Source organism: Myodes glareolus, chromosome 8 (genome assembly GCF_982192425.1).
Source record: "Myodes glareolus chromosome 8, mMyoGla1.1, whole genome shotgun sequence".
In the NCBI taxonomy this organism is placed as follows: domain Eukaryota; kingdom Metazoa; phylum Chordata; class Mammalia; order Rodentia; family Cricetidae; genus Myodes; species Myodes glareolus.
This window is the reverse complement of record NC_142033.1, coordinates 41,299,988-41,321,185: the sequence shown is the minus strand read 5'-3', so window position 1 is coordinate 41,321,185 and position 21,198 is coordinate 41,299,988. Positions and strand designations below refer to the sequence as shown.

The 21,198-nt window shown below is 46.9% G+C and overlaps 1 protein-coding gene across 1 annotated transcript; it reads left to right on the top strand.

The window, feature by feature from the left end:
- The first annotated feature begins 10,201 nt into the window (after nt 1-10,201).
- On the top strand, nt 10,202-20,433 carry Chrna9 (cholinergic receptor nicotinic alpha 9 subunit). The gene is made up of 5 exons (XM_048415101.3): nt 10,202-10,346; nt 10,585-10,730; nt 11,836-11,990; nt 14,301-14,833; nt 19,816-20,433. The coding sequence occupies exons 1-5, from the start codon at nt 10,283-10,285 to the stop codon at nt 20,355-20,357; spliced, it is 1,440 nt and encodes a 479-aa protein (XP_048271058.2). The 5' UTR covers nt 10,202-10,282; the 3' UTR covers nt 20,358-20,433.
- The last annotated feature ends 765 nt before the right edge of the window (nt 20,434-21,198 follow it).

The window sequence follows — 21,198 nt, the reverse complement described above, 5'->3', positions numbered from 1 at the left end:
GCGCACACCACAGCATCTACTGGTTGTGTGTGTGTGTGTTTTAAAATGGGTTCTGGGGATCTCAGGTCCTCATGCTTGTGAAGGAAACACTTTACCAATTGAGCTATCTCCCACCAACCTGAAACTTACCTCAAGAATTCACAGGTTAATGGTGTCAGGAGGAGGGCCTTTGTGGTTGGATGAGGTCTCAGTGGGGAGTGGTGGATTACTGTCTTTACAAAAGGAACCAAGAGGAGCTAGCCAACAAACCCCATTCTTGTCAGAAGACACCCTGTGTCACGCTGTAGTGTAGTAACAGGCCCAGGAACAGACACCAGGCTTTTGGGATTCCCAGGCTCCGAAGTGTGAGAAATGAATTGTGAGTCATGCAGGCTGATCTACAGCAAGCAGCAGCACAGAACGGGCCAGGGAGGGAGACGTGTCACTTCTTGGGTGCCTTCGGGCTTCTGTTGCTGTGAGAGACACCGTGACCATGGCAACTCTTAGAAAGAAAAGCATTTCACTGGGGCTTGATTACAGTTTCAGAGGCTTAGTTTGTCATCATAGCAGGGAGCATGGCAGCATGCAGGCAGACATGGTGCTGGAGAAGGAGCTGAGAGTTCTTCCGTAGGCAGCAGGAAGAGATCTCAAAGCCCACTCCCCGTGACACACTTCCTCCAACAAGACCACACCTACCCCGACAAGATACACCTTCTAGTCCTCCTCCTCCTCCTCCTCCTCCTCCTCCTACTCCTCCTCTTCCTTCTTCTTCTTCTTCTTCTTTTTTTTTTTTTTGCAGGATTTTGTTTTATTTTTCCTTTTTTTCTCTTTATTTTACATTCCAACCACAGTTCTCCTCCCACCTCTCCTCCTGCCCCCTTGCCCCTCCCCCAGTCTCCCCCCCCCCCATCCACTCCTTCCAATGGATAAGGGCTCCCATGGTGGAGTCAACAAAGTCTGGCACATTCAATTGGGGCAGGACGCAGCCCCTCCCCTCTGCATTAAGGCTGAGCTTGGCATCCCACCTTATGGGCTCCAGCAAGCTAGCTTCTGCACCAGGGAGAGATCCTGGTCCCACTGCCAGGGGCCTCAGATAGTCCAAGCTTCACCACGGTTTCCCACACATGAGGGGGCCTAGTTCAGTCCCATGGAGGCTCCACAGCTGTGGGTCTAGAGTTCATGAGTTCCCACGAGCTTGGTTCAGCTGTCTCTATAGATTTCTCCGTCATGATCTTGACCTCCCTCTCCTAGTCCTCCTAAGGTGTGCTACTTCCTGATGACTAAGCATTCAAATATATGAGCCTCCGGGGGGGGGGGGGCAATCATATTCAAGCTACAACATTAGAAAACACACAGTTGAGAGAGGGATTGGGAGCTAGTCACAAAATATCCTGGGAGCCGGTCAGTTTAGTTTGCCTGGTATTGTCTTGAGTTTCCTTATTTTTCCTCCCCGGGATTAACAACTTTGAAATAGACTGGTCCTATGACAAGACAGGAGGATCTGTCTCCCCCCAGACATGTCTTCCTCCCAGCTGTCACCAGAAAGATGGTAATGGCAAACAATGGGGCCACACGGTGTAACTGTGACCACACCGTCTGCTGTGAAAGAGGAAGTAGAAGCAATGGGCTAAGAAAGGACTGGATACTCAAGAACACCTAATGAGACATCTAGAATGTTCCCGAGGAGAAGTGCTTCTCAGCCTGCAGTGAGGAGAGACCCCAGACTGTACAGGGAGTCACAGACACCCACCTTGCTCAGCTCTATCCCCTTAGGACTTGAGGGTGAACAGTGCGTGTCTTTTGACAGAACACAGACATCGGAGCCTGTTGCACTCACTCAGCTCCCTCACCTGGCCAGAGCAGGCACCTGGGGTCATGTTTCCACCATCCTCCTGACCCAGAAACTGCCCGGCCCTCAGCGCCAGCTCACATCGCTTCATGGACTTGGCTCTTTTGTTGGCAATTAAATGGAGTTTTTACTGACTCCTGGAGCCTGTGAGACTTAACAGGGGACATCTTTTGTCAATAGCTTGCCATGTGTCAGGTATATGCTTGGCAGTTCATCTGTTTTCTCTTGAATCCTTACAATAACCCCTTTAAGTGAGTGTCATGCCTTACTCTCAGGAATACGAAAATGAGGCTCAGGAGTTATTACTCAACAATTAATAGATGATGGGCCCATGCTTTGATCTTGGGCCACAGGACTCTGCTGTGTCCTAACATTCTTTCTGCTGCGTCAGGGTCAGCAGAGATAAGGGGGAGCTGCCTCTGGGCCCAGTTCTTCACCAAAGGCATTGACCTTGGCGGTGGCTCCCCTTGAGGTAGGACTATCTATGATACACGACTGCACACAGAAGAGTGAAATCTGTGTTCATGTTCTCAGGAAAATTTACTGAATATAAGGCTAAATAACACCTCAGTGTGAGTGAGAAGAAGAAAGGGAGATGAGGAAGAAGAGGAGGGGGAGTTGAAGAAGTTGATGTTTTCTTGTAATCTTAGAGATAATAAGAAAGGTATCTGCCATTTTTCATCTGTTCCGCCAGCTTTTTATTCCTTAGCTCCCCTTTCTTATTCCACGCACGACTCATTTGTATAACCCATAGATATCTGACCAGCATAGAACATGGCATGGCCACTTCTGTCCTGGAACCGCATTTCCAGTAGGGAGGCAGATGATAAATAAGTAAGGGCATAGGCGCCACACACACCTCGGCTGCTCTTGGGTGTGAGGAAAAGGAAAGCAGGGAAAACGGAGGAGTGGGGCTGGGGTGTTGTGTAGTACAGCGACCTCAGGAAGGCCTTCCTACATGGAGGCATAGCCGCTGACCCAAGAAGGCAGAGAGGGAGCCAGCCAAGAGGATGTGGCTAAGGAAACCCTTGATAGCGGGGACAGAAAGCATAGTGTGTCTGTGGGACATGAAGAAGGCCATCAAGATGAGCGGGGTGCGTGAGGGAGAGTGTTGAAATGGAGGTGTTGTGAGGGCATGGCTCCTCTCTCAGATGAAAACCCACCGAGCTAGCTCAGTGGACGGTGGTGGAAGAACCACCATGGTACCATGTGGCTGTTAGAGGCAAGCATGGAGGGGCTGGTGGGAATTAGTGGACAACGGCGTGGATGAGCAGTGAAGAACAGGAGAGGTGGCTGGATTCTAGACATGTTATAGAGGCAGGACCGCTAGAATCTGTTGACGACTGGATATGAGCATTAGGTGTTGAACTGCGTACTCCCAAATGCATGTTTGAAGTCCTAACAGTCCCCCAGAATATAACTTTATTGGAGACTGTCTTTGAAGAGAAAATTAAGGTTAATGAAGCCAGGTGTGGTGGCATGCAACTGTGATCCCAACATTTGGGAGGTAGAGGCAGAAGATCAAGAGTTTGAGGTATCCTCTGCGATGGGGGAGACCAGCCTAGGCTACTTGAGATTCAGTACAAGATTTAAAAAAAAATACTTTAAAGTGTGGGAGAAAGGAAGTCTGAACCAGGCAGGAAGGCAAAGGCCAGGCATTTCTAATCTAATCCAAACTTCTTAGTGACCCAAAAGAAGCAGTTATGACCCCCGCACACAGGAGGAAGGCGGTGGGAACACAGGGGGAAGAGAGCCATCTATAAATCAAAGAGAGAGAGGGAGATTACAGAAGAAACCATCCATGCTGACATTTACAAAAAGTTAGTGTGTGTGGACATTTTGCCTGCACATGTATCTGTGCACAATGTATGTGCCTGCTGCCCAAGAAGGACAGACATGAGGATTCTTTGGAACTGGAGTTACAGATGATTGTTAGCGGTCATGTGGGAGCTGGGAGTCAAACCCACATTCCCTGTAAGAGCAGTACGTGCTCTTAACCACTGAGCCGTCTCCCCAGCATCGCCCCCTTTCAACTTGACCACAAACCTCTAGCTCCATAAATAAAGTTTGGCATAGAGTTGCTGTCTCTAGAATTTTGTGGTGGTAAGCACAGCATGAAGCAGGAGAAAAAGAACAGAAGCCTGGCAGTTTCACCAAGGTTATTTTAGGCCATGAGGCTTTTCCTTCATGATGCTCAGAAGCCCCAGGCAAGCCAGGCTTGCTGGGTTTCAGCAGAATGGGGTGCCCAGTCCGTTGGACACCTCCAACATCATCAGGCACTGTGGGAAGAGTGTTATTTAGATACCTGGAGTTATAAAGGTGGACTCGGCTCTACAGTCAGTGAGGATGCTTTTTGTCCAGTGCAATGCAATATGCACCCATGTTTCCGTGTTCCAGGCTACCCTCCTCATTCCCTTTGGTTCTGCTCTACCTGGAAGTCCCCCCAAGACAATGGATTGGGGTATAACTGGGGAACATCTGGAGGGGAATCACAATCCTGGAAACAAAAGACCACCCGGGACTCTTTAGCTCTCAGTAAAGCTGTGTCCATTCCCTCCTCCCAGTTTTGGGTTCTGATTCCTGGGGTCCCAGAGAGACTCACACTTCTGGAACACTTAAATTTTCTCAGCAGCTGCCTATGCTTGGACCAGTTGTACACAGTTCCTAACATCACTGTGTGTATAACCAATATTGGAGGAATCTAGTTCCTCGCCTGGCACTCTAATGACTATGACAGGTTTGCACAGCCTCTGCACATCACACGGGGCAGGGGGCTACTGTGTGCTAGCTGGTCCCATGTATTTCTAACTCTTCGTTAGAAAGCTTACTATATTTGCAGCCTGCATGGAAGATGGTGTGAGGCTGTCTCCCCTGGTTCAGCCTTGTACCTTACCATGCCAGGGTGGGCACTATAACTCTCTTCTACCTGCCGGCACTGTCCTTTCTTCACGGGGCATGGAACCCCAGCACACTGCCTGAGTACAGGTGTGTGAATTTGTGAATTCAGTGACCTGTACCAGGGGTCATGAACCATGACCCACCGCCTGCTTTTGTAAATAAGATTTGTTTTCCTCCTTTCCTTCCTGTCTGTTTATCCGTTTGTTCTGAAACACGTCTGTCCTGGTACCTGGTGCAATGCAGAAATCCCCTGCCTCAGCCTCCTGAATGCTGAGATTGCAGGCTTAGGAGCCACTGTGCCTGACTGTCAGTAGGATTTTCTCAGGCACCGGCACTCGTTCACTTTGCCACTCATCTGCTTTCGCGGTCTAACCTTCAGGAAGAGCGCTTGTTACAGAGACCAGATGGTGCGAAACGGAAAATATTTGCCTTTCGGGTTTTATTTTTTTTACAGTAAGGGTTTACTCATCTCTGTGATAGGTTTAGACTGGGTAACTCACAACGTACAGACGACTACCACTAGGCTTGCTGGCTCACACGTGTAATACTTTGTCTACAAAAGAGTTCAGGGTTGACCTGGAGCTACATAACACCCTGTCTCAACACCTCCTACCCACTGTACATATTATTACAAAATAAACAACTCTACTGTGGACTGATAATAATATTTACATTGCTGTAAAATAAAGGACAACCAGGGACTAGAAAGATAGTTCATTAGGTAAGAGCACTTGTTACTCTTCCAGAGACCAGGCTTTGATTCTTAGCACCCCAGTCAGATGGCTCACAACCACCAGGAACACCTTCTTCTGGCCTCAAGAGGAACTCACATACACATGAACACACACACATTTACATAAACAAAAATAGTCTTTAAAAAGGACAACAAGAAAACAGCAGGAAAGAAATTCTCCCACCTAAAATACAAACTATTTGTCGAATAAAGCAATTGTTCTCTGGCAAGGTCTGTTGAGACATGTAAGGTAGGAGACAGACAGAGAGAGAGACCCAGGGAAGGAGAGAGGAGGAAAGGGAAATCTTATTGGAGAAGAAAGAATTATAAATAATTAACCAAATAAATTTTAGCTATAGCTTATATATATGTATCTATCCATCTAGATATAGATGATATAGAGATAATGTGTTTTCCCCAGTAAAGCTTACTTATTTAACAGTTTTATAATAAGTAATGTTTTTAGAGTTTACCATGAAGTAACTCATTTACTTCTCAAAACAGCTCTAGGAGGTAGCCTTATTATAATCATTCCCATTTTATAGATGAAGAAACTGAGGCATGGAGACGAAGTAATCTGCTTGAAGTTCCTCAGCTAGTCAGTCAGGCAAGGTGGTATGTGCCTTTAATGACAGAATTGAGGAGGCAGAAGCAGGGGAATGAAGAGTTCCAGTCTCAGCTCTATAGCAAGTACACATTTAAAAAAAATCCTCTCTAAGGCTATCTGCCTGCTTTTCAAGCCTAATTGAATCCTACATAATAAATTCAACTAATTTCTTCTGCCACTTAATGTCCTGGAAGCAAGAGTTCCAGGTCCCTTTTTTCAGTATGGTTTGGGTGGAGAGATAGCAATTTGGTGGAAAATGAGTCTTGGAAAAGCAGCCATGCCTCCTTCTCCCTGCCCTGGTGTGTGTGTGTGTGTGTGTGTGTGTATGCATGTTTGTTGCATGTGTGTATGTTTGATATGTATGTGTATGTTCAATGTGTGTGTGTGTTTGATGTGTATGTGTGTATTGTGTATGCATGCATATGTATGTGTGCACAAATACAAGTGTGAGTGCTGGTGCATAGTATACTTTTGAAAGTCAGAGGTGCTGCTCCTCCTACCTTGAGACAGGGTCTCTGCTCCTCACCGCTGTCCCATGAGCTCCGGAGAATCCTCCTGTTTCCACCTCTTAGGAGCACAGAGATACAGACGTTCACTGTATTGCCTGGCTTTGTGTGAGTTCTGGGAATTTGAACTCAGGTCCTTCTGCTTGAGGAACATGCATTGCCTGCTAAACCATGATGTGGGATTCCTGTCTGTATGCTGTAAACACCATTGGTGAATAAAGAAACTTCCTTGGCCTGTTGATAGGGCAGAACTTAGATAAGTGGGGAAAACTAAACTGAATGCTGGGAGAAAGGAGGTGGAGTCGGAGAGAAGCCACGGAGCCCTGCCAGAGACAGATGCCAGAACTTTAGCTGGTAAGCCACAGCCACGTGGCAATACACAGATTACTAAAAATGGGCTAAATTGAGATGTTTTAGACAATAAGAAGGGAGAGCTATTGGGCCAAGTTGTGTTTTAAATAATATAGTTTCTGTGTGATTATTTTGGGGCTGAGCAGCCGGGAAACAACAAGTGGCCTCCTCCAACAGAGCCATTTCCCCAGCCCTCTCAGTGATGCCTGGAAGGAATGTACACTTGATCTTAGCCACGGGATGAGAAGCAATGTAGAATGTAAAAGTAAAACAAAGGATAACCAGCCTATGTCCACGACCCCAGAGATGCTGGGAAACAAGGAGAGCTCTGAGAGAGACATGCATGGATCTCCAGGGGGAGGGAAATAGACAAAATCTCCTGTGAAAATAAGGAGAGGGGAGAAAGGGAGAGGGAGGGCAGGAGGGAGGGTAGAGGAGAACATGAGGGAACAGGATGGCCAAGATGTGGGAAGGACAGAGAGGGAGAGCAAGGAAAGATATCTTGATTGTGGGAGCCATTATGGGGCTAGTGTAAAACCCGGCACCAGGGAAATTCCCAGGAGTCCACAAGGATGACCCAGCTAAGACCCTAAGATATAGTGGAGAGGATGCCTGAACCAGCCTTCCCCTGTAATCAGATTGATGACTGCCTTAATTGTCATCATGGGACCTTCATCCAGCAACTGATGGCAGCAGATGCAGAGATCCACAGCTAAGCACTGGACTGAGTTTCCAGAGATCATTCCAAGAGAGGGAGGAGCGATAATAGGAGCAAAGGGGTCAAGACCATGATGGGGACACCCACAGAAACCGCTGACCTGAGCTCGTGGGAGCTCACTGACTCTGGACTGACAGCAGAAAAACCTGCATAGGAGCAAATAGGCCCTCTGACAGTTGTGTGACAGTTGTACGGCTGGGGCAGTCTGTGGGGCCGCCAGCAGTGGAACCAGGATTTATCCCTAGGGCTTGAACTGGCTTTTTGGAGCCCATTCTCTTTGGAGGGATACCTTGCTCAGTTTAAATTTAGAGGAGAGGACCTTGGTCCCGCAAAGTGATGTGTCAAACTTTGTTGACTCCCCATGGAAGCCTTACCCTCTCTGAGGAGTCAATGGAGGGTGGGGCAAGGTGAGCGGAGGAGGAGGAGAGGGAATGGGAGTAGAATAAGTATGCAGAAGATCACTTTTTAACTTGTTTGTTTGTTTGTTTTTCAAGACAGGGTTTCTCTGTGTAACAGCCCTGGCTGTCCTGGAACTAGCTCTTGTAGATCAGGCTGGCCTTGAATTTACAGAGATCTCCCTGCCTCTGCCTCCAGAATGCTGAGTTTAAAAGCATGCACCACCACCATCCAGCGAGAAAAGAACATTTTAAAAAATAAATTAATTAATTTTAAAAAGAGAAGAAACTTAAGAAAAATAAAGATAGAAAAAAGTAAACAAAACAAAACAAAACAAAAAAAACTTTACTTCGTATTCGTTAACAGCTTGGCCTCAAGGAACATCTCACTCCCACCAAAAAACCAATTAATTGACTAATTAATTAAGTGTTGGCTTAATTGGCACTTTGTTAGCATTAAGACCCACTGAGTGAGCAGAGTGGAGCATGAGTAACCAGAATCAGCCCCTAGGGCAGCTGGTACCCAGTGTTCCCTGAGCATCAGTTCCCAGAGCCTTCTCAGAGGACTGTAGGGAGTAAAAGAAACAGGATGTCAGGCAGAAAGAGTTGTAGCCTGCAAGCAAAATATCACTTCCTTGCTTCCAAAGTCATACTGTTAAAAACCAGGGCAGGCACATTCATGTTGTGAGCATAATAGTTCCGGTAGGTGGACTGGATCCCATCACGGGCCAGTAGATGCTAGAAGCAAGCCCATGTGCATGCATCTTGGGACCTTGGCTTCCCCATAGGATATGCAGAGTTAAACAAAACTCTGAAAGCACCCACAGCCTTGGACACTGGAGAGCAGTGGTTTGTTGAAGGAAGCGTGGTCCCAGGGCCTAGGACTGGGCTGAGAGGGAGATAATGTCTTCTCAAAAAATAGAGGTGGGTGGACAATTAGAAACCCACTCAGCTGGCGGCTTGGGTGTCTGTTCCATATGGGAGGTGTATTCCTGAACAGGGATGGGATGACTCATTAGCTACCTGTCACCTGATCGCATAGAGCTATCTGATTTCCTTGCTTTGATCCTAGGCAGCCAAATTGTCTTAATTTGGTTTCCAATGCAGCTTCCTTAGACAAGAGTACAGCCATGAACTCCCAGACTACAGATGCAATTGGAAATTGTGTGTGTGTGTGTGTGTGTGTGTGTGTGTGTGTGTACAAAATTAGTTATGTGAAAAGTGGATGAAATTATATAAAATAGCATTTCAATGAAACCTTTTCCTTGAAAAGTGTGGTGATAGCAGATTGGTTAGAAGCTAGTCACGTGGCATCTGGTTAGCCTTTGAACCCTTTGTTGTAAGATTTGGCAAAGCCTGGTTGACTTGGCAAATGGAGACAGCCTGAATCTGCGAAGCTGAGCTGAGCTGTAAATCATTAGCATGGCCTCGATGCTGTCCTGGCTACATAGCTGGGGACCGGCAGCTTTGGGGAGAGGGCTTATTTTCCTCATCAGTTTGCTCAGGAACACTCGGAATGACCAGGAAACTTGTCCAGACTTGGGGGGGGGGCAGTAAAAATTTGAGTTAGTCGCTACACCCAGGTGTCTGACTCCAGCTCAAATTTGAAACAGTGCAGCTCTTCTGGGGTTGAGTTTTGTCTCCCATTCAGCAGACTCTGTCACATGTATACTCTTACCCACTTTCTCCATAAGATCTGTGCCCAGTGGGGCAGTGGAAGAAGTGACCAGAAACAGGGAGGGAAGAAACTCAAACATCTACTTGTTCTAAAGACCAGGCAGCCGCGTCTTCTCCGCTTTCAGATGCTGCTAGAAGGGCAGGGGTGGCCTCCGGATGTCCGCTTTGTGTCTATAGTCAGTCATTCAGCCTCCCTTAGACTCTGCACCCAAATTGAATCCACTGTGGCAGGTGTAGCAAGCTCCCATTTTGCTTACATGGGGTCTCTAGGTGTCAGGTGTGCCCTTGGTTCCTGCTTCTACCTTTTCTTCTTTGGTCTGGATGGAGGGGAGCTATGCACTAAGAGGGTGCTGTGCCCCAAGAGCAGCACTGCCTAAACCCCACCCCACCCCCAGCTCCTGGCATCACAGTTACCAGAGCTGCAGTCTCAGCTTACATGGCGGGAGGGGGCAGGGGCAGGCAGTCTCCATCTCTTGTGTGGCTGTGGCAGTGAGGGCGCTTTGTGCCCTGCATGGATGGAAGTGGGAGTCCTCATTATCTAACTGGGGCCTTCTAGAGGTTGGAAAAAGATGAACCGGCCCCATTCCTACCTCTGCTTCTGCTGGATGTATTTCGCTGCTGCTGGATTCAGAGGTGAGAGTCTAGTACCATGCTTCCTATGGGCTCCTCTAGAGCCTTTTCTTTGCTAGGAGATGGGGAAGGGTTGAAAAGACAGGAGAGCAGATGTGAGTGCACGGGCATGTCCATACCCCTTTCTGACTCACGATGCTCAGAGTAGGCAGGACCAGCCAGAGATGTGGAGCCCTCCCCCATTGCGATCCCAGTGATGCTCTTGTTTTGAAATGCTGATCCAGGTCCTTTCTTTGAGCAGCTGTAGCAGCAGCGGATGGAAAATATGCTCAGAAACTGTTTAATGATCTTTTTGAAGATTACTCCAATGCCCTGCGTCCGGTAGAAGATACGGACACGGTCCTGAATGTCACACTGCAGATCACGCTTTCTCAGATCAAGGATATGGTGAGCGGCATGGGAGGGTGACACCTTGGGAAGAGCAGTGCAGTGAAAACAAGCATTCGCTTCCAAAGGGGATGTCGTAAAGGGAGCACTGGAGAGGGTGGCATGCGAAGTTCCGGGTACCGCTTGCAGGAGGAAAGAGAGCCAGACAAAGGAAGTTTTCTACTAAATGAGTCATTTCACGAAATGCTTTCTAATGCTGCTGTCACCTGCAGTTGTGGCCAGGAGCACTAGCAGTCTAGAGCAATCAAAAGAAACAGTGTTGCATGTGGTTTGATTCTCTTCACAAAGTGTTCAAAATAGGTCTGTCCATTCAGAGAGCCAACAGTGTTGGTGGCCAGGGACCAACGATTGCTTAATGGCTATGGTGTTTCTCTTAGGTGTGATGAAAATATCCTTGAGTTAGAGAATTGAGATACAGTGTGGTTAATTACCGGGAGCCACTGACAATTATAAAATGGCTAAAATGGAGCTTTTTAATATTTTATTTTAACTATGTGTATATGTGTGCCTGTGTGTTCTCTTGTGTCTATTAGTGCAGTAGTGACTGCAGAGGCCAGAAGACGACATTAGGTCCCCTGGTGCTAGAATTATAGGCAGTTGGGAGCTGCCTAACATGGGTTCTGAGAACTGAACTTAGGTCCCCTGAAAGAACAGTACACACATTGAACTCCAGTCTCCTAACTTAGATGTTATGTGGATTTAATCACAATTATAAAAAAGGTAGTATTTTAAGATGACATGGCTGATTTCCTGCATATAAATATTTAATTACACACTGTTACGAGATTTGAATGATGTTTTGTTTCGCACACGGTAGATATTTCCCAATTCCTGGCTCAAATGTATTGGTAGTTGATCCATTTTCAGAGAAAATTGAGCGGTTGATTCATGGAAAGATATAAAATCTTAAATACCTGTCTCTTACATTCTGCACCAAGGAGGCATTAGGTGTAGCCTTGGTAATCCATCAACCAGATAGCATTTTGAAAGGTCTCATTTGTGGATTGAAAGAGATGGGCTTTCTTGAGATTCCTGCTATCAAGAATAAGCGTCCCACAGCTGAAAATCTATACTGGGTCAAGTGACATCTGGCTTCACCGCTTAGGACGAGAGAAATCAGATTCTGACCGCCTATCTGTGGATCCGCCAAACATGGCATGATGCTTACCTCACGTGGGATCGAGACCAGTATGACGGGCTAGACTCCATCAGGATCCCCAGCGACCTCGTGTGGAGACCTGACATTGTCCTGTACAACAAGTAAGCACACCTGGGACCAGACGATTCCCTGCTACGAACCTACAGATTTAGTAGAAACTTAAACATGACGTCAAGGGGGCATTTAAAACACACATGGAGTATGGATCTGTGTTCCTAGTACAACTCTCAGATGATAGAGTATCAACCCTGAAAGCCTAGAGTTGGAAGGAGACTATCAAATTCTATATTCCGCCTTTCAGGTGCAAAATCGGAGGCCATGTTAGTTTCCTAAGAAACAAGCTATAAGCACAGACTGGGGACTTGAAGAAGAGACACTTCTCAGCTCACGCTTTGGATCCAGAGAATAAAAGTGTTAGTGGGCTCCCTACAGGAGCCTATTTTGTGGCCCTCCCCCAGCTTCTAGCGTTTGCTATTCTTTTGAGGTGTAGAATCAGTGCTTTGATCTTTGCCTTCATCTTCACGGGGCAGGGTGGGGGGCATCTCCCTCTGGGTCCCATACCCGAATCCCCACTCTTGGACACCCTGTTCCAGCCTGATCTACATCTTAATTTACGGCATCTGGGCATCTGCCGTAACCATTCCTCCTCCCCTCCCCTTCTTCTCTTCCTCTTATGAGGTTTGTTTGTTGATGGTCCTTTGTTTTTAAAGACAGTATCTTGCTCAAGTTGCCCTGGATCTGGCAATCCTTCTGCCTCAACCTCCCAAGTTTACCACCACTCCAGCTGAGCTCTGTTCTTGCATAAGCTGGCATTCTGAGCCGCTGGAAAGTTAAGGCTTCAACGTAAGGATTTCTGGAGAAACGATTTAACCTGCTCATGGTCCAAAGATTATGTGGCAGAAATACCACCAAGATTCAACAGGATGGGCCACCTAGAATTGTCCTGTGGGTTTCAGACTATTGAGTCAGGGAAGGATGGGATCTTGGGACTGTTTTGACTCTTTTTCTCAGAGCAAGGGCCTGCGTACATAGGTATGGTTCGTGTTTCTCAGACTGTAAAGTATACTTGAAATCACCTACAGTTCTTAATAAAACTCAGACTTGAGTTCAGTAGCTGCGGAGTGGACCTGCAGCTCTACGTTCCCACCATCTCCAGAGGGCCCTGAGTGCTGCTGGCCCACTAGATACACGTCCAGGAGGAGCCAGACCTCTTATCCCAACTCAAGTTCAACGCCTCCGTGTCCTGCCTGTTGTCACAGGACTTCCTTGCTGTCTTTATCTGGAACCTAAGCGCCTGTGGGTTGAAAGGGGTTCTTTTGTTGTTCCGATAAAAATTGAGGCTTTTGGGGGAGGGCTGCTTGGGCAGAGCCTCCTAGTGGTCTTGAAGATTTCTTAAAGAAGCAACAGTGGTGGGTGGCAGCCTGTGTTTACTGACTCCTCAGTCAGAGCCCACCCAAAGGCTGCGGCCTGTTGTCCATTTCTTATTTTAAGTGGCCAGGGGAATGTTTCACATGCCTTCCAAACACGCTAACGTTTAAGAACTGAGACTTTATTACCCTAATCTACCCTCTCTCCTCCTTCTCCCTCACTCCCCACCCTCCCTCCATGATGAGTCACAGGATCCATCACCGCTTTCATCTACAAAGTGAGTTCTGAGAAATCAGTTGGCATAGATGATCTTTCAGTGTTTTCTGTAGGTTCTACCAGTTCTCCCTGGGGAGCAAGCAGAACAAACAGGGCTCTCCCTAGCCCCTCGGCTCTACTGGGCACCGCAGTGAGCAACTTTATTGAAATACTTCTTTGCAAGCATACACAGGCCCAAAGTTAAACCTGCACCAGCGACTCTGTACTAGAGAGGCAAGCTTTGGCTCACAAGCTCATGCCAACAGTACCTCTGCCTTATAGTGACAGTGGAGGAAGACTAATTCCCTAAAGAAAGTAGAGTTCTCATACCTAGAAGCAGCAGGGGCAGATGTTGACAAAGTAAGAGAAAACACCCTGGGAAATAGTGAACATCTGTAATGTTACAGATGAATGACTTTTTCTTCTGTGTTTCCAAAGGAACACACTCACCACTAAGGACAGCAGCAAAACCAGAGAATCAGAGTTTAGCCCTAACAGACCGCCTTCTTTTCTGGATGTTTAGATCATGGGCAGCAATGATGGGGGATGAAAGGAACATAGCAGAGATGCTTTATGGAAGATGGTAAGAGAAGTGGTCCAGATCGGTTGCAGGAGGTGGAGGAGAAGGTACCTTGGAAGTGATTGCAAACTCACATACTAGAGGGACAGAGAAAGGGGGCCCACTGCCAAGGATGCTGAAGTGATGGACACAGGGTGATGAACTGTTCATGAGGAAGTCGGTAAGGCTCCTTAGCAAGCACCTGTCTTTGTCCCTATCTGCTCTCCAGGGCTGACGATGAGTCTTCAGAACCCGTGAACACCAATGTGGTCCTGCGGTACGATGGCCTCATCACCTGGGATTCACCAGCCATCACCAAAAGCTCCTGTGTGGTCGATGTCACCTACTTCCCCTTCGACAGCCAGCAGTGTAACCTGACCTTTGGTTCCTGGACCTACAACGGCAACCAGGTGGACCTATTCAATGCCCTGGACAGCGGTGACCTCTCTGACTTCATTGAGGATGTGGAATGGGAGGTCCACGGCATGCCTGCTGTGAAGAACGTCATCTCCTATGGCTGCTGCTCGGAGCCGTACCCAGACGTGACCTTCACCCTGCTCCTGAAGAGGAGGTCCTCCTTCTACATCGTCAACCTCCTCATCCCCTGCGTCCTCATATCGTTCCTCGCTCCCTTGAGCTTTTATCTCCCAGCAGCCTCGGGGGAGAAGGTCTCTTTGGGAGTGACCATCCTCTTGGCTATGACGGTATTTCAGCTAATGGTGGCAGAGATCATGCCGGCCTCAGAAAACGTGCCTCTGATAGGTGAGTGTATATATTTAGCTTTGTGGCGGCTGGGAAGGTGTGCATGCTTCAAACGGAAGCAGTTGGCCAAATGCTTCCACAAAATCCACTCAGCGCGTGCAGATGGCATCTCTGCCTGTAGGTACGGTTGTTGGCATCAAATGGTTCTTGCGATCTCCGGGTTTACAAAGGAACACTTGTTTATTTTATGGATATCTAATTTTGGTTTTTGAGACAGAGATTTATAGTGTAGCCCAGGCTGGCCTCAAACTTGTTATTTACCCAAGAAAGAACTGAATCCTTTGATGCCCCCTCCCTCCACCTCCTGAGTGATGGGATTGCAGATCTGTTCCACTAAACACAGTTTACTTGGTGCCTTGGTGTGGGGATCGAATCCGGGGCTTCGTCCATGCTGTTCACAGTTCTAGGTCTTTCTTCTCCAAAGGAGGCGTGGCAGCTAGACAGGAAGACGAGCCGGAGACTCAAGTCAGACATCCACCCTGCATAACAGAGACCACCCCCTCACACACTTATTAGAACAGAGGTTCTAATAAGGATTTGCTTTGTCAATCTTTTCAAAAACTAAATGTTTTCTTTTTTAAAATCTAAAAGAAATGTGTTAGCAACATTGGCCAGGATTTGGGAATCTGGTCATCCTGAAGCAGAATCCATTGTCTTATGTGTTGGTTGTGACAGCCTTTGACAGCTGAGCCTTTTCTCCAACCTGCAGGACACGTTGTCGACAGTCTGCAGTAACGTAACCTGCAACCAAGGGTTGAAGTGGAGGCTGAGGCTGCCATGCCTGCTTCTCCATCTACTTTGTTCTGAGACCCCTCCACCATCTTTGACACCTCCTGCCACTGTCACCAAGGAGACCCCTCCAATCTAACACCTCAACTGGCTGCTATAATAGATGCTTCCTGGAGCCCATAGTAAACCTCATTTCAGTTTCTTAAGATAAGACACAGGAGAAGTTCCAGAACTCAGGGACACAGAGTACACTAGTCACTGGGTGCTGTGTGACCCTTTGTTCACTACAGAATCCACTTATCCAATATTCAGACAGTGGTGTATATTGGTTTCTATGGAGACATCTTCCTTTTTCATTTTTGTTTTTTGGGGGGACAGGGTTTCAGATGGCCCAGGCTGACTTGGAATTGGTTCTGTAGCCAAGGTTGTCCTTGAATTTCTGATCCTTCTGCCTCCACTTCCCAAGTGCTGGGATTACAGATGGCACTGCCACACCTGGGTGCTTTTTCCCTTTTATGTCTCTTTGAGAAAACACAAACACACAGACACATAAAGAGACAAACACACACAGAGACAGATACATACAAACACAGATACATACACAGGCACACACAGACACAGATGCACACAAGACACAGACACACACACAGATAGGTACACACAGACATAGACACACACAGACACACACAGATACACACAAACACAGATACACACAGACATAGACACACAGAGATACACACAGACATAGATAGATACACACAAGACACAGACACACACAGGCACAAGATACACACATAGGTACAAGATACACACACACACACACACACACACAATTTTTCCGCTAAAATAAACACAGGTTTTCTTCTCCACTAGTAAAGGAAAGGTATCTAGGTATAGGTATAGGTATTACTTCTCTGAAGACAGAAATGAGTGTCATGGTGACAGACACCTGTCACCCGGCACTCGGGGGGGAGGAGGGCCTGCCTTAACTACACAATGCAACAGTGACACGTGCCCCTGGCAATGCTGAAGCATGCATGGGCAACACATTTATGTTGGATTTTATGGACTGAATTGACGAGGATGACTGACCAGGTCTCTCAAGGAACAGGTTCCACCAAGATGTGAACTTGGTTCGCTGGATTCAGAGTACAAAGTGTTAACCATTACACCATGGGAGCTGGTGCCAACTACACAATACCCTGTCTCAAAATAACCCAAAACCAAGCCAGAAATGATAACTCTGTCTGCAGTGAGATCATTGACGGGTCCCTCTCTTCCTTAGCAGTGACATTCAACCCCAACTGACGCATTTCTAAAGAGAGATGACTCACAATCATTTGGGGAGCATTAATCGTTTCTATGGTAATGTGAGACTTGTCTTTCTAGAAGGTGTATACATGGATCTTGAGAACATTTGTTAAAAATGTCAACATTTTATTTGTAGCACCTGTGAAATGCACTCCCTGCCTTTGGTTGTCATTGTTATTGGGGACAGCATCCCACCACGCCACCAGGCTGGCCTTGCACTTGGATTTTCATCTCTCAGCTTCTGGAGTGCTGGGAGCCACCCTGCCTAGCTTTAGGCTCCCAATCTCTCCCTTCCCTGCTCTGTCTCTCCTCCACCCCACCCTGTGCTGGAGATTGAACCCAGGACCTTGTGCATGTTAGACAGGAGCTATAGTCCCAGCCTCTTTGCTCTCACAGTACACACACATGTTTACACTTTCTGTATGACAGGTAGCATTTCGTGCATGTTCCTGGCCCGTGCTCCCTTTATAGTTAATCTGGAGTTTTTAATAAATAATAAGTGGATGTTAAACATTATTATGAATGCCGTTCGGGGACGGATAGCTATCCTAACCTGAGAACAAGACTGTGTTTGCTTCAGGTCAGGCTGAACTGAGATCAAGGCTGCTGCTGCCTCAGCACATCAGGAAGAATTAATCATAGCAAGTCAAGACTGTAAACTCTGGGCCTGGTTTAGCGTGTAGAATAGGAGGTCACAAGGAGCCATTTCTGACTTGGAGCAAAACCAGAATTGCCTCAAGGCCAGGCTTTTGATAACCACAATAAACCTGGAAACTCCGTGACACTTAAACATGCCTGACTGTCCCCGCCACTCCCCACCACACAGAAGCTGCCCCTAGCTCACATCTCTGCAGCTTTTCTCGACATCTGGCCAGCTGCAGCTGTAGATATGTATTTTCTAACAAGCTCGACTCCGCCTTCTGTCGTTAGCTCCTTTGTCACAGGCCTGCCAAGGCTGTCCGAGGCAAGGCTTTATCAAGCCTCTTGTCAGCATTTATAAGATAACTGCGTGCGTTTTCTCTTTTACCCATTAGCACAGTGAATTACATCAATAGGCTTTCCCGTATCGAATTTTTGGATTTCTCAACCAGAATTCCTTTTTCGTGATATTTCAAGATACTCTAGGGAGCGGGGATATGTGTCAATGGAAGAACACTTGTCTAACACACGGAAAGCCCTAAATTCAATCCTAAGTACTGAAAAATAAATAATTAAAAAGACACCACGGCAATGAGGGTATAGCTTGGTTGGTAGGGCACTTGCCTAGCATGAGTGAGCACCTTATGTATCTGGGCTGGGTGACGCATGCCCATGATAATCCAGGCAGGTGATGCATGCCCATGATAATTCAGGCAGAGTGATGCATGCCTGTGATAATCCAGGTCAGATGATGCATGCCTGTGTTAATCCAGCCTGGGTGATGTATGCCTGTGTTAATCCAGCCTGGATGATGTATGCCTGTGTTAATCCAGCCTGGGTGATCCATGCCTGTGATAATCCAGCCTGGGTGATGCATGCCTGTGTTAATTCAGGCAGGGTGATGCTGCCGCTAATAATCCAGGTCAGATGATGCATGCCCGTGATAATCCAGGTCAGGTGATGCTGCCTGTGACCCCCAGCGCTTAGGAGGTGGGGGCTCGAGAATTTGAAGCTCATGATCAACCTAGGCTGCCTGACAAATCCAAGGTCAATCTGGGCTAACAGAGACTTTAGCTGAAAAAAAAAAAAGATAAATAAATAAAAAGATATTTTAAAATTCCACTAAAAAGTCTTTTCCAAATACATCTGTAAGAATGATGAGCTGCTATTTCTTTTCCTACTATTTTTTAGAATGAAAGCTCCTGCCCTCTTCCTCTCGTCTCCCCACGAGAGGCCTTATTTTACTGTTTCTTTTCGGAGAAGACCTGTTTCTACATTGCGCAGGCTGACCTTTACCTCCTGGGCACGAGCGTCCACCCCCACCTCCCAAAGCTGGGATTACAGGTGTCGATCACTGTGCTCACCTTAGTCCTCACTGAAAAGCTTGCCCTTGGTTTTGTTTGTGGAGGAGGAGGGTGGGGGTGGGTCTGGGGGTGGGGGTGGGGTTCATGTCCACACACTCACGCTCGAGGTCATGCTGAGGCAAGAGCAGCCCCCCCCCATTTTGCTCTCTATCCTTCTGCACTGAGGCAGGGGGGCTCCCTTAAATGAAGCTGTCCGTTTCGGGTAGGCTGGCTGGTCAGTGAGGTTTGGGGCTCTGCCTGCCCCTGCCCACCAATGCTGGGATTATAGGCCCAAGGAGCCATAGACGCCTCTTTACACGGATGCTGTGGACGCAAACACAGGGCCTCATGCTTGTACAGCAGGCTGTCTTACCGCCGAGTCATCGCCCCATCCTTCGGCTCTAATTGCTACTTTGTTTATTTGGTTTTCCTCTTCACGAATCTGTGCCCTTCCCGTGCCTTTCCTTCATTTCCCCTTTCCATGAACATTTAAATGCCGTATGGAATCAGATCACTTTTAAGGTCAGTGGCACAGGGTCCCCTTTCTTAGACAGTCGTAACTGTATCCCATAGCAATGAGGCCTGGAGGTGTTCGAAGAACAGGTCAAAGGCTATACTTGCTGGTTTGCCGAGGTTGTGTGTATTTTCACATCCTGGTGAGCATCTGTAAACCTTTCAAATTAGAGTCAAGGACGGTACTGAACACTTTACAGGGATCATTTATGCTATACCTCACCGTATTGTAAGTTGGACACTATTATTACGCTTGTTTTATGAGCAGGAAGCTGGAGTTCATCACAGTTTTTCTTAGTTCTGAGTTTAGTGGGTGACAATGCTGGACTTCAGATTCAAAAGACACCACTAACGTGAACCAGCTTCTTAGGAAAGGTGTCTGTTTCTTTTTCAGTCAGAATGAAGAGAGTGTGAAAATGAACTTAGCCAATGCCACTGTCATTCCAGGTAAATACTACATTGCCACCATGGCCCTGATCACGGCCTCCACGGCCCTTACCATCATGGTGATGAACATCCACTTCTGCGGGGCTGAGGCCCGGCCAGTGCCTCGTTGGGCCAAGGTGGTCATCCTGAAATACATGTCCAGGATCTTGTTTGTCTACGATGTGGGTGAGAGCTGCCTCAGCCCCCATCAGAGCCAGGAGGCGGAACCACTCACGAAGGTTTATAGCACACTCCCAGGGTCCAACCTGAAAACATCCAGAAACAAAGGCCTTTCCAGAAAGAAGGAAATGAACAAACTCTTAAAGAATGACCTGGGGTGCCAGGGCGGGAGCCCCCAGAATACCAACGGTTCCTGTGCACGCTATGAAGTGCTGACAAGAAACATCGAGTACATTGCCAAGTGCCTCAGAGACCACAAAGCCACCAACTCCAAGGGCAGCGAGTGGAAGAAAGTCGCCAAAGTCATAGACCGGTTCTTCATGTGGATTTTTTTTGTTATGGTGTTTGTCATGACCATTTTGATCATAGCAAGGGCAGATTAGGAAAAAAGAGAAGGAGTGGGCAGGTTGGCATTGGATATTTGAGAAAAACATCAATAAAATGCCCCTGTGACCTGTTCCCATGTCTAAGTCTGGTTGCTGTTCACATACAGCTTAGGAGATAGGTTGTATGTGCTTTCATTTTTAACTTTCATTTTTAACTTTGTGTCAGGTTAAATTCGGCAGGAAATCCAAACTGTCAAGGGTAAGGAGATGAAGGAAGTGAAGATGGACCCATTTCATAGCCTCCCATAATGGGGAGTGGCAGGCCTCAAATTTACATAATTCTTTGTCTCTTTATCAACAAAACAGCGTATTTCTGCTTAAAATTTAAAGCACAAAAACCCAAAACGCGTTAATTTCTCCTAGTCTTTTAAAAAAGATTTTTTTTTTTTGCAAAAAAAAGAGATTCATATAAATTCAGTCTCAAAGACGCCTTGGGGTACCTTGTTCAGACGGGGTGCATTATAACCCGGGTCTCAAATGGCAAATTAAAGATTTTGTCCTGGCTAGTTTATGGTGATTACACCACACCTGTAATTCTAGGACTGGAGAGGTAGAGGCAGGGGGACCATCACAAGTGTAAGGCCGGCTTAGTCTATGAAGCTATATAATAAGATCCTATCTAAAATAGGTAGATAAATAAAATAAACACAGCAATAACAACAGCAAGGTTTTTGTCTCACCAAAAGTCTAGTCTCAGATATTAAAGGGAACAAGTTTTATTCATAATAGTGATGCCATGAGTGTTTGCTATTTTGTACTCTAAAGATAAGGTCTTTGCTATATCAAGTCTTTAATTAAAATAAGATAGATGAGGTTGTGCTTGTATTAAGTCTTTGAT

What these genes read in the sequence shown, in the direction of transcription:
- Chrna9 (XM_048415101.3), top strand. Translation starts at nt 10,283, where the DNA reads ATGAACCGGCCCCATTCCTACCTCTGCTTCTGCTGGATGTATTTCGCT. An exon ending in CGCTGCTGCTGGATTCAGAG is followed by an intron (nt 10,347 to 10,584) that starts GTGAGAGTCTAG and finishes TTCTTTGAGCAG; the next exon opens with CTGTAGCAGCAGCGGATGGA. An exon ending in TTTCTCAGATCAAGGATATG is followed by an intron (nt 10,731 to 11,835) that starts GTGAGCGGCATG and finishes TTCACCGCTTAG; the next exon opens with GACGAGAGAAATCAGATTCT.